The 17,221-nt window shown below is 32.4% G+C and overlaps 2 protein-coding genes across 2 annotated transcripts in view; both read left to right on the plus strand.

Moving 5' to 3' along the window:
- The window catches only part of LOC108747781 (1-phosphatidylinositol 4,5-bisphosphate phosphodiesterase epsilon-1-like), a 32,562-nt gene extending 26,073 nt beyond the window's left edge, over positions 1-6,489 (plus strand). The window contains exons 12-16 of the mRNA XM_018485548.1: positions 207-431; positions 524-827; positions 1,136-1,484; positions 1,707-2,030; positions 2,306-6,489. Of these exons, the coding sequence (XP_018341050.1) occupies positions 207-431; positions 524-827; positions 1,136-1,484; positions 1,707-2,030; positions 2,306-3,818 (2,715 nt within the window). The 3' untranslated portion in view covers positions 3,819-6,489. The remainder of the gene's footprint in view (positions 1-206; positions 432-523; positions 828-1,135; positions 1,485-1,706; positions 2,031-2,305) is intronic.
- Positions 6,490-11,579: 5,090 nt separating this feature from the next.
- Positions 11,580-14,606, plus strand: LOC108747578 (N-acetylneuraminate lyase-like). Its single transcript, XM_018485139.1, has 8 exons — positions 11,580-11,659; positions 12,887-12,948; positions 13,039-13,109; positions 13,265-13,410; positions 13,496-13,664; positions 13,796-13,941; positions 14,215-14,386; positions 14,446-14,606. Exons 1-8 carry the CDS (start codon positions 11,654-11,656, stop codon positions 14,604-14,606), a joined length of 933 nt encoding a protein of 310 aa, XP_018340641.1. The 5' UTR covers positions 11,580-11,653.
- The last annotated feature ends 2,615 nt before the right edge of the window (positions 14,607-17,221 follow it).

Raw genomic sequence — 17,221 nt, forward strand, 5'->3', positions numbered from 1 at the left:
GAATGATTCAGTTTTCAATCTCTAAAAATGAGATTCATTCTAAGTTTCAGAGAGTATATATATCCAAGAATTATGAAAAAAATATTATATCAGTTAAAAACATGCATTTCTTTGAATCGCGTAAAATAAATTATGCAAATTTTGAATAAAGTAGTAATTAGCGCGTATAAAACTTATTGTTTGATAACAAAAAATTTGCAATGCAGGTGCTTTTAACCGGATGTCGATGTGTAGAGCTCGATTGTTGGGACGGTGACGATGGATCACCATTGATTTATCATGGTCACACTTTCACTACGAAAATACCATTTCGCTCGGTTGTGGAAGCGATAGATCGAAGCGCCTTTGTCAGTTCCCCTTATCCCGTAATCCTTTCCATCGAGAATCACTGTTCGCCAAGTCAGCAAGCTCGTATGGCTCAAATATTTCAGGTATTCGATTGATTATTTAACAAATTATATTTTCTTAGTGATTATCATCGCGCCTGACTCAAATTATGATAAAAAATATAATATCATTTCAGTCTGTTTTTGGCGAGAAATTGGTGACGAAATTTCTCTTCGAGTCCGACTTCAGTGACGATCCTCAACTGCCTTCGCCTTCGCAACTTCGTTACCGAATTTTGATAAAAAATAAGAAGCTGGTGATTGATCCTGCCGGTCCCTTGTCGCACACACCCCTTAGTCATCGAGGGAAAATGCTTATGACGGATCGCGCATCTTCCATGAAGCAAATGCGGACTGATGTAAGCAGCACATCAGTCGTGGAATACTTTAGCGAGGATGAAGACGACGAAGAGGATGACGATGAGGATGACAACATCGATGGTAAAAATAATACATTATTAATACTTGGAAAATTTAATCTATAATATCAATCAGATATATATTTTTTCAAAAAAGGATATTGGAATTTATTATAAAGTTCTGTTCTTAAGAGCCTTCCTAAATTCAAATTTAATCTAAATATCTTACAATGGCTACATTGTGGCTATTACTGTATCCTATGTAATTATCGCTTTTATCTTTAAGTTTAATATAAATCCAACCCTCTCTCTCCCTTGCTTTCAAGAAACATAGTAATTGCAATCAATTAAAAATTCACTGAAACGAATCACTTGACGTGCAATTTACAGATAATTCGATTTCGAGTTACGAGAGATATCTGGGTGGCGGCCAAGTGCCGCACGGTCGTTTAAAATCGGATTCAGGGGTGGACGACAAGACGCAAAAGCAAAGTAGCCAGATAGCCAAGGAATTGTCGGACTTGGTAATTTATCTGCAGGCGATTAAATTTCGCGGACTAAATACCATGCCAGTCGGACCAGGAAAAATACGTCATCAATCGCATACAGGACCAGTTCAGAGGCATAGCATCGCCGGTATAGGACCCAGCAGTATAGCTTCCTCATCAGGATCGCCACAATCACTTTCGACGTCCGCCTCGATCGCGAGCGGCGGTAGTAACATCGATAATATTTTCAGGTCAGTTTTTGTTTGTAAAATATTTTTTCTATTCATCCCTATACTTATATATCACACATATTTGTCTTATTATATTTTTTTAGTTTATTCTTATTCTCTTACGTCGTTTTGTATTTTCTTTTTTAAAATCTTTCGGCATTATCATATCGGCATTAATCGACAAATACTGATTTTATAAATAAAAAAAAACATAGTGGTATGTTTCTGTTCTTGTGTTATTAGATCAACTCGTGGAATGCCGGTCTGTTTCCAATGTTCATCTCTGAATGAAAGCTCGGCGAAGAAAATCTGTAGGAAACAACCGTTAGGCGTAGTCGCTCATGCTGAAACTCAACTCATTCGAACGTATCCCGCAGGAATGCGTATTGATTCCACAAATTTCAACCCTGTAATATTTTGGGCTTTTGGAATCCAAATGGTTGCGTTAAATTATCAAACTGATGACGCGGGATTAAATCTGAACTCAGCCATGTTTGAGCAAAGCGGTCAATGCGGATATGTTAGAAAACCTTCAGTGATGTGGGATAAGGGACATATGATGTACAGGTGAATTCATACTCCGTTATATTTCTTACAAATTTTCTAATTATGCAGCAATAATAATTATGAATGTCGCATACAATCCTTAAAAGATCGATTAATCATAAATCATAAGCAGTAGGTGTCAAATCATTGTTTCTGATCACATTCTAAAAATTTATCTTTGCTATAATAGAACGTTTGTGTTAAAAAAAAAAGATAGTTAAATAAAGAATTATTTCTGAACGCTTGTATAAATTATTTTAAAAAATTTTCTTGAACAATTATAAATGTTTTTACAGGCGATTCAACCCTTGGGACAAAGAATTCGACGGACTGCATTCTGCGCATTTAAGTCTATCAATAGTCTCAGGACAATACGTTTCGGTTACGAACTTCGTCACCAGCACATATGTTGAGGTCGAGTTGGTCGGTATACCGATCGATTGCGCGAAACACAAAACAAAGGTGATTCATAACAATGCGTTGAATCCCATCTGGAATGAAAAATTCTGCTTCCAAGTGATGTTCAAAGATCTCGCCTTCCTACGTTTCGGTGTTATCGAAGCAAGCTCTCATCACGTGATCGCGCAACGCGTAGTACCTCTTAAATGTCTACGACCTGGCTACCGACACGTACGATTACGATCTTGTAAAAACAAGCCATTAGCCCTTTCTACGCTTTTTATCTATTCCCGCTTGGAGGAGGAGAGCTTGGACTATAACACCTGCTGCCGCGATCATAAAGAGTCATCTAAACGTCTCTCGTCGAGCAAAGAACCTGAGAAACTGAGCACCGTTGATCCCGGATCCCTAGGTGGTGTCACCTTGAAGAGACGAATGTTCTTCCTGATGGTTTATCACGTGATACCAGACGAGCCGTACACCATCCTAAAAGTAACCCAGGAGAGTACTACGCAAGAGGTGATGCTACAGGCGTTGCAGAAGGCCGGAATATCGCCGGATCATGTAGATGAGTACATTTTGGTAGAGGAAGTGTCTCGCGGATGGGAGAAAAGAGACAAGGAAGAGTTACCGACTCAACGTGTGCTGGACCCTACAGAACATCCCCTTCAAGCACAGGCTCTATGGAAAGGGCAAGGTCGCTTCCTGTTGAAGCGAGTAGGGGACGATCCAAGCAGTAGAGCGTGGCTCGCCTCTATCAGGAGCACGGCCGGCCACTCGAAGCTCAACGATTCCAACACGAGGGACCAATCCACTCACATATGGGACGAGGCAGACACCTTTCTAGTCTGCATTTATAACGTCTCGCCGGAGATCCCTTATGCGATTCTACGTGTGCCGATAAGCAGCTCAGCTCAGGACGTGTTAGCGCAAGCTCTGATAAAGGCCAGAAGAATGGAGAATCCAACCAAGTTTGCCCTGGTCGAGGAGCTGGAATGGGGTGGTGCGGGCGCTGTCGGAAGTGGAAATCGTCAGTTAAGAGTATTGAGTGACGATGAAAATGTTTATACCACTCAAGCCTTTTGGAAAACTCTCGGCAGGTTTATCCTTAGAGAAAGAGAACAAGCCATTCCGAGACGGAATTTGTTGCCAGCGACCCTCGATAGACTCAGTAAGGGATTCTCCGTAGGCAGATCGGTGTCCCTGCCAGGATCCAGCAAAGAAAAGGTGCCTGTTTCGGAAGCACTGTCGGACCCCACTTCTAGAGGCCTGAAACATCGGCTAATGATGTCGGGACGTAGACGAGAAGTTCATTCTGATGGAGAAGATACGCGTGAATCCGACATACTGAATGTTGCTTTTCAACTGAAGAAGGTCTCGTTCAGAAAATTGATGAGCTGGAAGTCATAGTGGCAGTCAAGGGCGTCGTCGATATCATCGATCTTCGCCGCTCGGAGAAGTCACCTGTAAGCTCGTAGTCTAATTACTATGATCAGAAACTAGTTCTGGTCTTGCAAAACATTTTTCATGCTGACGATCCTGTCGAGGTGCGATCTCAAACTGAAAGAAGAGCTTCAGAGAGCTGAAAGATTTCACTTTGTCAAGAATTTATGTAATACAATCGTCACATGGACGATTCCTTCGAACAAGTTAGAATCTGTAAGTCGTTAAGCCGAGTGATAGAACAAGTGGTACGATCAGAATGCTTAATATCTATCGCGATATATAAAGAAATATCAGACAATGTGTTTGCATCACTAATTATGTGATAATAATATGCAAAAAAAAATTTCTCCAATAGGAAAAGAAAAAAAAATCATTTCTTCGAGAAAGAGCAGAATAACTTTTTGGGAAATTTTAATATCTGAAAAACAACGCGACATTGTTAAATTCAATTATCTTCACGATATTTGAGCAAAATATTGAATGATGAAATCGCCATCACTGCAGAAAATAACTTCGGCAAATCGAACTTTTCAAAGAGAATCGAACAATACCGACATGGAGATTATTACGCCGCCATTTTCAAAGATTTTTCAAGAGTTTTAAAAAAGATATAGCATATATCTAAACTTACGACGTAGTACAATCATTAAGTGGCAAAGCGACGATTCTTAAATCCCTTAAATTCGCATGAAAGCCAAGCATCATATTGGATTTTGTTACGTGGCAGTAAATTTGTATCAGACGCGGATTGATGCTGCAGCTTCCGCGTTCGATAGAGACGCGCTGGCGCGTCGAAAAAAAAAATTAAATATCACGCGTCGCGCCTGATTTTATTATTTTTGTACAACGAAAGAAGGAGGGAGATCGCACCGGGCGATCTCTAACCATTTTGCCAAACGACGATTCTAAGTGATTTCTAGATCCGTGACATATTCGTAATGTTTAGACGTATTGGAAGTGCTTCCTTGTTCGAACGTGTTTCCGTTTGAAATATATCGGATTCGCCTTCGTCTAATCGATATATCGCATCTCCAAAAAAATTACGTAGCTTCATGTGACTTCTCGTCATAAGCATCATTTTTATCATTTACGTCGTACCTGAAGTTTTCCATTGATACGAGAGTTACGCTATCGCGTAAAAAGCTCTGTAATAAAGTTATATATCGCTGTTATCGCACTTTATTTGTTCGCTCTATTAATGTTAATAATTTCTTTCTGCGTCTAGTCAACCATGTGATAAGGAATTTGAGTACAGAATCCGATGAGAATATCATAATGTATATTGGGAGTTGCTATTTAAAGAACGTATTTACTATACATATATTGTTAATGCTAGAGGGTAGATCGGTGTTGCATTCTCGATTACCGTCCCTCTCTCCTGACTGTTTTAGCGAGCGTATGTATACGTAGACTATAAATACGAGACCAAGGAGTGTCGATAGAATGGAAAATCGCGTCCGAATGTGCTATTGCTCTATTCGATTATTTTTTCACGTGACAAGGCATTCGCGCGTCGACGATCTTCGTCGCACACTCGAAGCCGGTAGCCTAATTTTATGGAAAATAATTTCGCTAATAACGTTAATTAATTAACTAATGAGAAACAATATGGAATCTGACGTCGCAAACCAGTGAGGTCGCGAGATAGCCTTGCCCCGTCTTCCACGTCCGAATCGTCCCAAATATTTTATATTTTTTCGAGACGGCTCCGCAGACTGACTTTTTAGGCGAATCTGTACAGCTGTACGACACGAGCTGTAAAACACCAGGATTTTTTAATACTATGAGAAAAATATAGAAATATACACACTAATCATATCTTTTTCCGAGATGCTTCGCGACGTCACTGGGGACTCTGTATATTTTTGGATACCACTTCCTTCCTTACCCTTCGTATCTTTCCGAAAATACGTAATCATATCACATATCCACATAAGAGACCAAATGCGCGAAACAGATAAACAGAAGAAACGAGAAACAACCGAGCAATTTCATTTGTACACATATCTCTGATTGTAAGTAAAACAAATAAAATAAATTATTTGATAGATATAAAAGAAATATCATTTGATAGAAGAGAATAGATCAGTGTGACTCGAAAACAGTTATTTTATTTGCTAAATGCGGAAAAAAGATAAAAACAATCTGATTAGTTCGATTTGTAGATCAAATTAATAAACACAAATAAGAAAAATAAATAAAAACAAACTGTATTTATAATACCGTTAGTTACTGCAATCGTTATAAAATACTTTCAGAAATATGTTGACCAGCATGTAATTTACTACTACCAACACATTTGACAATATTGCGAGTAGTTAGGTGATCATGTGTCCCATTTTTTCAAAATGTATTGATTTTTTGTTACTTCCAATGTTTTCGTATTTATGAGCATTTGACATATTTTTCGTTATAATTTTTCCTTTTCTCCTTCCGGAAAGATAAGAAGATACAACATATTTTTTAAAAATCTAAATATAAAATATTTCTTTTTTTAATGATAAGAATAATCGACTATTTGTTTTTAAAAATCGATATTAAATAAATGTGATTATAAATCGATTGCGCTTTTCGATTATAGTGTAAATCGATTATAGCTGCAGATAATCTTGTTCATTACTCCTGTCCTCAAGACAAGAAGAAATAATCGATTAATTATTTGAATAATCGATTATAACCATCCCTATCTCTTTCCCCTTTTTTAGCTTCTTTGTTTTCTGATCACCTTATACACGCGAATAGCTACGATGCATTAAAATTTCTCTAAAATGTTAACATCAGAAGTTTAATAAATCATGAAATCGCGCAATAATATGGCAAGCGCAACAAACACACATATACTTTCATCATTATGTGCAATTTACACTAAATACTGCGAAATCAAAGTACATCCCGGTATACTGCAACAGTATTTACCTAATACGTAGCATCCTCAAGGAACATTATGTATATAGCAGCAATGAACAATGGCTACTAATAACATTAATTAATTACTATAATTAATATTCGACGCTCCTTGGACCTCCGACTAAACCCCCGTATCAAGATCATCGATTGTAAAAGGACCGTATCTATCAAGCGTTGCATCTCGATTGCAATCGTTGTAACCATTCGTCGCTGTGCCGCCGCCGAATGTCACAAGGTGCGTGCAAGCTGTTAGCAGACAACATTGTCCATTGTAAAATCACAATTTAAAATTTTATATTTTCCTCAATAAAAAACCAATTACAATTACTTAATTTACTCGTAACTTTCAGTTTAATACAAAATTCGACAAAATGCACTTCGATGTTCTGTTACGAATTATGAAAATTATGTTATATGAATTATATGTAAAATTAAATTATCTCTACTTTATTCAAATGATAACAATACGCTATTCACTGCAGACTATTTAATTTACTCACTCCATTAATAGCTATCATCGACACGCACAAAATATTTATTATCTGTTATTATTTAGTTATTATTTACTATTCAATATTGAATAGAATTTATTTATTGAGATAATAAATAAAACATTTCACTTTTTCTTACGATATATAAAACGCAATATTGTTTCACTATACATGTTCAACGATCCGCGTTCGACGATATTTTCAATCTTTTATCTCGTTTTCGAGGCTGACATTAAAGAACTCGGTGAGCGTATTTAAAAGATGATTGTATCAAGAGCGGTGCGCACCCACGAAACGATTACTTCTTAATATTTTTGGGACCACTCTGATTAAGGAAACTACCGAAGGAGCTCCCAGGAGCCGATCCTAAATATAAACGGTACCAGTATTAAGGCTCCTTGTTTTCTTCGTCGGTCGAAAGTGCAGACCGCACGAGGAAAGTAGGAGAAAGGAAGAAGACAAAAGAATGAGAGATGGGCAGAACGACAGAAATCGAACGGAAAATTATCCTCAAGGAGATAAAGCAAACGGCCGAATGAATAGATGCTGAAGCACACTTTAAACGATCTATAATTCGCGTCAAAATTCAGGATAAACTTTTACTTATAGTCTTAAGTACAATTTCACTTAATGCTTGATGCTAGATTTCAAATGATTATCATACGTCAATATATAAAATTATAAAGAAAAAAATTCTACTCTAAAATCTGATGCGAATTATACATCATTCAAAATGAGCTTGATGCATTGACCGGGCATATCTCTAATTGTACATATCCGTGATTTTTTGGTAGCTGTTACGTTGATATAAAAAAAAAACACGCGTAATATATATAAATATGATCGTATATTCATACGTATTATCGAAGGGCCGTCGAGCGGCATTTTTGCGTGCGTAACATAATTCAAAGTCAAAGAAAGAAAATAATGGCAGAATTATACTTAATCTTGACGAAAGATGCGATAGTTAGTAAGATAGAATGATTTAAAAAAGACAGATGAATTGATTAATTAATTAACATTTACAATTGATATTTATAATTCAATTAAGAGACGTATTCTCGTCGCGCGCAATCGGGCTGGCACCGACTTTGCACGGTGTGTCTCTGATCGAAATATGATCAAATGCGACATGAGATGTCTCAAATGGCGTATTTATGAATTTTATCATATACATAACGCATTTATCTTGCAAGCGGTCGCTGCCCGCGTCTCTCGTCGATGGCCTTCTCCGGCTCATCGTCGGCAAGTATTGCTATGACCGAAAGAAAATTATATATACGAGTTAACGAACTATGCGCAGCAATTAGGTAAATCGCCGAATAATAATGACTATATCTAGTTATCAGAGGGAAGGGAACCAGGTTAATCGTTTTTTGCCTATTTCTCTAAAAAAAAAAAAAAACTTCATCTCGTTCAATGATTTTTAGCGTTTAATTTACAACTATTTACAATAATTTATTTATCGTCTTGGAAATGAAAAATGCTTATCGTCTTGGTATGAAAAATGCAGAAAAAAGCGTTCTGCCGTTCGATGTACTTTTTGAACGTATATTGTGAATTCTTAAAAATTATAATCTTAATCCGTTTAATCTAGTATTATAATTTCGTCACCACCTATCGTAAACTTTTATGTTTAACCTCCAGTTAGTGTACAAATTTTCGAAAATGTTATTGTTGTACGTGCATAATAAAATTATACTTTTCGTAAAAATATGATATAAATTGGTCAAAAAATAAAAAAAAATTTTTGTGAACTTTATTGTGAGATATTATTATCTAGTAACGAGCCATCATATTTCATGCATTACAATCGCTGTTAAACCGCAATGCTTGAAGAATAAGATGGACGATGAAAGATTTGTAAGGCAAAACAAAAAAGATGTTACCGCTAAAGCAGAAAACTTCTTTCCTAGTACGCGTACAGTATGCCGTAGGATTTCGTCACATTTAAACAATTATTACAAAATAAAAAAGAACGAGCATTATACGAGTAGCCGCTAACATTAATAGAATTCTCTTGGCGTTATTATGTAAACACTCGAGTAGCCTCTGTTCTCGTTCCGAGGAACAAAGAGAAGCATGTAATATCCGTTAAATAAAAAAAAAGCATACGATCATCTTGGAAACTTATAGCGAATTTACTATTACAATAATATATTAATACTATTGACATTGTTGAGAAAAAGGATCTACATGTAAATATATAAGCATAAAGAGCATTTTTATAAATAAGTAGGTATTGTTATTTTAAGCGTAAAATTTTCCTTTCCACTTTTCCTCTCACGTACCCAATTTTAAATATAAGAAAGGTTTTATATAATTTTAAGATAACTGAACGGATGTTTGTTCTTATTGATTACAATCAAATCTAATACATTTCGTAAATTACGCGAAATTTATGTTGAGACTAACTCATCACAAGCGCGCGCTGACCTCAAGCAACCTCAATGTACATATATTAATATTATATTTACAAATTGATCTGAATATGGTTCATATTAAATTAACATGAATCCCTAATAAAATGGCGTTTTAATTATTGTGATTGGTCTTTTTGTGACGGAAGAAAATCTTTTAATTTTAAAACATTTCAATAAATGACACTTTAAACTTACTAATTATTTGGTACACATACTTACTCAATTTTTAAATAACGACAAAAAACATTATTAATCCATTTTTTCCTTCAAATTTTAATTTTTAATACGAATCAACGTACCTGAAAACCTTTTACGTACGCCATATTGAATCAAGCATTTCTTAATTTTAAGAGTGTCAATAATTTTCAATGGTGAGCTTTTGAAACCGTCCAACCATGGTGGGTAAAGTTCGCGCCGTCAGGCCGACCGCGCAGGCGCTTTGACGAATATCTGTCTAAATGTCACAATGCTGAGTATTAAAAATATTCCGTAAAATCTCTATTAACGTCTACTGTTATATTCTTAATTAAGCTCAATTTAATTGACGAGGAGGAATTTCAATTGTAAATTCGATAAAATATCATTAAAAAGTATGTATCTTTGAAATACACGTTTTAAGTAATAAACAAATTATCGAAATTAGATGATCGAGTATTATTATCGCGATATCAACAACAGCTGATCAACCGTTTTACTCTCAAGCGCTCTATTGGTCGATGTGTTATCGCTCGAGATTCTGAGGCTCAGAATTCTCAATAACAGAATAATGAAAAGCATTCACACCAGTCAGTCAGTCAGTCACTCGATATCTCGGAGTTAATTTGGCATTAAGTATCATTTAATTATCCATAATTGATATTCGAATTGAAATTGCATTCTTAACGTTTTCTTATGCCAATTTCGTCGGTTTATTCGTGATCAAAATCCGCGTTTTCGAGCTGTATACATGTTTTATTGCGTAAAATACATTCAAATCTTGTATCTTTAAACAGTTTCTGGAGTTATTTTTTTCGTGTTTTCCTCAACCGCGATCTTTAGTCACAAACGAAATAATAAGAAATTTTTCTATTATATATAATTTTAAGATAATCAAATAACAAAATTTGTCCTTTAAATTAATATAATCAAAAATACATTTCTTGAATTACATAAAATTTATGTCAAGATATAATTAGGCTAAAAAAATACAATTATTGATTTCTTAAATTAGAGATACGAAGATAAGAAATACGTAGTTACTTCCATAAATAATTTTTTTTGTATTTTGCAAATCTTCTATATTTTAATCCTCTTTATTCTTTATAACGTTATTAATTTTCTATAACAATAAGAATTGTAGAGATTTCAAAATAACTTAGATATTGAATTGTCTCGACAATTCCAAAACAGTGAGATATATTTTTAAATCATTTTAATTTAACTGAATGCTTAGATTTTAATTGGTATTTTGTTCATGAAACATATACTTAGCGTCTTACAAGATAATGTTTATCTGATATAACAATGTTTTTTTAATAAGATGCTATTTATCTTTTTATTATCTTTTATTAAAGAAATAGAACTACTTAAAATCTAAAAATTTAAATTAAAAATTAAAAAATAAAATTGTTATTGTGTTACTGTTAATTAATTATATGTCGTGATTAAAATCGACTTCATTAATTCTTGTATTTATACTATTCCTTTTGTATCATAAATATTGTCAATTATTTGATCTATATATACTAAAATACATAAAAAAATTACATTTTTGCAATAATTGTAGAGCATATTTCAATTTGTCTAATAAATTTAACATATTTTCTAAGTTTTAATGCTTCTATCATTGGCATATGCACATTTAATGCTTTACAAACAAAATCTATCTTATCACTTGACGGGAAAATGTATATTTATAGGCTGCTGTACATTTATAGGCGCTTTAGTTCTCTTTGCATCACTGCTCTTGCAAGGTATTATGTAACCATCGCACAACACAATGTCTGTAAGTATATAGCATAGACAATATTTATTGCACAAATATAGACAAATAACCAAATAAATATTTAAACACAATCTTCGTTTTATTATCACATGTTACTACATATTATGTATATAATAATAAAAAGTAAAAAAACACGTTTATTGAAAAATACGATCAACCGTATGTAATTATTGAGCTATATATTAAATTATAAAAGATCGATCGTGCTGCTATCACGTAAAATTTTGAATTAAATTTTGAATGAAGCTAAAGAATCATACTATGTTCCGAACAATATCCAATCATATCGCTTTAAAAGTATTAATCACTATCTCTATTAAAAACAGTATCAATTACAAAAAAATAAAAAATATTTTTAGTATGCATATATATTAATTATAATTTTATATATGTGTTTTTGTCTCTTGCTGTTTTTCTAAGTAAAGTTGATAGTATTTGAGTAATGCGCGTGTGTGTATATATATATATATATATGGGTGTGTGTGTAAGAAATAAATATGTGTGTACACAATAAAATAATGATACAAGTATTCTTGAAGCTTCCACAGGTGCTTTCTGTATAAAAGTTATGCGTTTCGCGGATATCCTCCGTGTCCAAATTCATTCTTGAAATGTCAACGTTTCGTGAACCTTGCAGTCCACTTCATCAGGAACAGCTCAGGCTGCTCTTCGCCCTGATGAAGTGGACTGCATATTGTTTATCTCTTTTATTTTTAATTTTCTGTAAGAAAAAAATAAGAATTACAGAAAAATTTCAAAATAAAATTATTTAATTTCGGCAATTTCAGAGAAATCTACTGTACTTTTTTTATTTCAAAGCTATTGTTACTTCCAAAAGCGAAAAGAAAATTTCAATTTCAATTTCAAGATGTTATTACGCTTTCTTTGTTAAATGTTTATTAAACAAAAAAATAAAAGTTTATCCGAAAAACTGTGATATACTATAATTTCTTTACATATACAGAATGCGTTCTGTTATTCACTGCGAATACTGAAAATCTATATTTCACGTTATGTATATTATAGATTTTCTGTACTTACAGTAAATACCGTAGCATATTATTCAAATAAGGAATAAAACAGATACATTCAAATCAAATTAATATTTTCAAAAATCTATTGTATATGTTTGCGATATATCGCGTTGATTTAATTAGAGTTAAGTAAAATAAAATACAAATTTCTTGTAGCATTACAGATATAAAAATTTATATTTTATGATTGTAGCGATTGTCATACACCTACAGAGGTCTTATTGCTCCAGTATTAACTCCTTTTAGTACTAATGGGTAATTAGTTGTATTACTCTATAAATAATAACTGAAATTAAAGTGAAATAAACTTAAAATGAGTAATAATGGCTGGTATTTATTTAATAGATCACTTAATTTGGAAGTCATATCAAAATATGCAACGCATCTAGCAAAGAAAGGAATTAAAGGTATACTTGGTAAGTTATTTCTAAAATTAATTTTAGCTATTTTATATAATAATATTTAATATATTAAATTTTAATCAAAAAGTATTTTGCATAAAAATCATTTTAGAAAAAAAAAGTATAATAATTTTTAAGATAATAATTTTTTTAAATATTTCTTATTGCAGTTAATGGAACAAATGGTGAAGGAATGGCAATGTCTATTGCTGAAAGGAAACTTGTTGCCGAAGCTTGGGTAAAAGCAGTAGAAGAAACAAAGCAACACTTGATGATTCAAGTAGGAGGTGCACCTCTTCCCGATGTTATCGAACTTGTATGTATAATTATTATCGCATTATAATTATATACGCATAGAATAGCCTTCTGCGATTAATCAACATAATGGAAACAATATTCAGGCAAAACATGCAAGCAGTCTGCCCGTAAATTCTATACTCTGCTTACCAGAACTGTACTTCAAGCCTACCACCCCTAAACAACTAATTGAATACTTGGAAATAGTTGGCGAGGCGGCACCAAAGACACCGTTATTATATTATCATTTTCCTGTGATGACTAATGTTAATAGTAAGCGATCTTTCGACATTTTAGTACGCACATCCTAGAAATAATCAACTGACATTATTGATAAGAATAATATTTCGTTATATACACATATTTTACAATAAATATCATTATCGTGTATAAATATTTTGTAGTACACATGGGACGATTCCTTGAATCAATTGGTGACAAAATACCTTCGTTTGTGGGTATAAAATTTACTAGCTTCAACTTAGAAGAAGGAGTGCAAGCGCTACGTGCTGATAACAGAAAATTTAATATTTTCCTTGGCAATAATCAGGTAATAAAATAAAAATTAGTTTAGGCCAAAATTTAGGCGTTTTATAAATGAAAAATAAACTAAAAATAGTTAATAATTGGTCAGTAAGTAGATTCTCGATGAGTGTTTTTTGCTCAATGAGTAATCGCTGGATGATTGCAAGAATAGGCCTAGAATAAAAGAATACTTATTGATTACTGATTATAGTTATTAGCTATATTTTATTTTTATTTAGGTTTGTGTTTTTTATTGCAAACTAAGTGGAAATATATTTAATCTGGTCTGATTCTTTAGTTAGTGCCCGCTGCGTATGCAATGGGAATGGATTCCTTTATACTAAGTAGTGTAAATATGTTTCCCGAACTTGTATTGGAACTTCTTGCTGTTTGCAAGAATGGAGATATGATAAAAGCTAATCATATGCAAGAGAAGCTTTCAAGCGCTGTTATTGCTATAATGAAACATGGTAGGTATCATTTTTATATCTGATAATGATTATTACTCAAAATCGATTCTTTATTGTAGATAATCGAATACAGGCTGCAAAAATAGCAACGGCTCTTCTTACTGACATTAATGCAGGGCCATCTCGTGCACCACCTAAATCTATTTCTTCTGAAACTGTAGCAACTGTGATAAAAGATTTAACGAATTTAGGATATCAACCAAATATTAAACATTATTGATAATATTTTACTTTTCCAGTTTATCCTATCTGTATAACTTTTATAATATTATATTATACACTATCTCTAATTTTTCAATAAATTATGAACGTAAATATTTCTATGTACTATTTCTTACCTATTTCTTTAAACAATTTCGTCTCATTTAATGATTTTTAGCGTATAATGTACTATTTACACACACAAAGAATATTTTTATAAATAAGTGCAGCTATCGTCATTTAAAGCAAGAAATGTTTTTCTTCATCTTTCCTCATGTATCCAATTTCAAATTTAAGAGATGTTTCTATATAATTTGAATGTAACTAAGTAACAGAAAGTTTGTATTTTAAATTGATTAAAGTTAAACTTAATATATTTTTTTATATAAATTTTACGCGAAAATAATAAATTTATATTAAAATATAACAAGTCTAATCTGTTTCTAAAATGTTTTTAATTTGAATAAATTTTTAGATTTAAATTAATTTAATACTTTTCAATAAAATATATAAGTAACAAGTAAGTAACAAATCAAAGGACTCTTTCTATACAAAGCGAATAATAATAAGTAACGGGCAAAGTAAGAATCAACACACTTCTTTGGAATTAACAAAAGAATATATTTCAATTTGATTCTATCTTTTACGTTATGTAATTTTATCTTTGTTAATTGAAATATATTCTTTTATTAATTCCAAAGAAGTGTGTTGACTCTTACTTTGCCCGTTACTTATTATTCGTTTAATAAAATATATGATCGGCGTTTTATTATTATATCAGAAAATCTTATCTGATATACAATGATGTTTTTTTGATAAGACGGTAATGATACATTTTATTAACAAACTGATAAGATCTAAAAATTCACTGATATTAAAACTTATAAAATATGAAGATAATTCAAATATAAAAAAAAATCTTTTTTTTCAATACAAATCAATGTTGATAAACATATTTACTGAATGATGAAGTGTAATGACGAGTCTCATGCTTTATATACTTTTGATCTCGCGACAGCTGTTTCTGTCATTATTGCGATATCCAACAATATTCAACGAAATCTGGCTTATTTTTATTTAGCTTTGTGTTTTTTTAATAAAAATATATTTAATATGAAATAAGAACTCACGCTGATATCAATGCGTACAATAAATTTATTAGTTCAATTACATAATAAAAATAAACATAAATCTTAAGGAGATTCTGGAATGACCAAATTGTCAGGACATTGCAGATCGATATAAATCTCTGAATTTATTGAATGGAATGAAAAATCCTTTTACAGGATTAAAGCAAACCAAAATTGAGAAGTGCCGCAGTCTTTATGCTAAAATAGAAAAAAAAGTTAAAAACTTACATTCTTTCAACTTGTTTTGCGTACTTTGACGTAAATGTTTCCTTAATATAAAAGTTTTATAAATCATATGAATAAAACGACAGTTCAGCACTCCGCATTTCACGTGCACAAACAATACTGAGTTTATGAAATTAAGACAAAACTATAATTTTTAATTTTCTTTCGTTTTTGTATAAAATTATAGCTGGCAGCCTGTATTATTGTCGATACTTTAATCATAAAGAAGAATTTTTCAAGTGCAATTAAGAGAAACGAGCCGGAGAAAATTAGTCACATTTTGTTGGTAAAACAGAGCACTCCAGTATCCCCTTAAAAAGAAAGATTTATATCGATCTGCAAATTATTGTACATGTATATGAATGCTGAGCGAAGACTCGGAATGGTAAATAAAGCAGTAATTGTGTCTAATAGTAGATATTCGATCTTGCAAGAGATGGCGTTGCAATATATTATATATAAATAAGGACAAATATATGCGTTGAGTGAAACATAACAGTAATATAAGGAATGAATTAAAAATGTCATTATCGGCTTTTTTAAATTAAAAAATCTATATAGTTGACATTGATCAAGTTCGAGCGTCACTCCAGCATCCCCTTAAGTGCTTAAATAATTCGGTGTAAATTTATATACTACGGCTGTGTTCCAAAATTCATTTATTAGTGCTGAAAGTCTTATGACGCACGTAAACTAAAGATTTTCAGCAGTAAATTTAGAACACAGTTTGCATATATAGTCATTCAAACTGCGCGCCGAAATGATTTCGATCTTAAAACGCAAACCCGACTGAACTATATAATAGTAATAATCACAAATTAAATTGACTATTAGACAATTTAAAAATTTGATGCTCAAAGGCACTTTAAAAGATCTTAATAATGTAATCTTAATAATATATTAAAATCTGTAATAATTTTATTGCAAAAAATATTACCTTGGTCAAAAATCGAACTCGTATCTTTTGCATTCTGCAAGCATGCTCATTGTTAGACCACCGAGGCATTTGTCGAAGTAATATTTTTCGCAATAAAATTATTTACAAATTTTGATATATTATTCAGCGCAGTTTAAATTAAATGATTACATATATAAATTTACACCAAATTATTTAAATTACTTAATAAGATCCAACTTGATCTTAACACGTTAAATACTTTATTCCCCCCATTTAATTACATTTATAGTCTTAAGAAATTCTTTGTTTAAACGTATATAGACGTATATAGACATTTCGATCATGGTTTTTAATCTTCATCGTTACAAATTAAACATGAAA

This window comes from Trachymyrmex septentrionalis, unplaced genomic scaffold (assembly GCF_001594115.1).
Source record: "Trachymyrmex septentrionalis isolate Tsep2-gDNA-1 unplaced genomic scaffold, Tsep1.0 scaffold20, whole genome shotgun sequence".
NCBI classification, from domain to species: Eukaryota; Metazoa; Arthropoda; class Insecta; order Hymenoptera; family Formicidae; genus Trachymyrmex; species Trachymyrmex septentrionalis.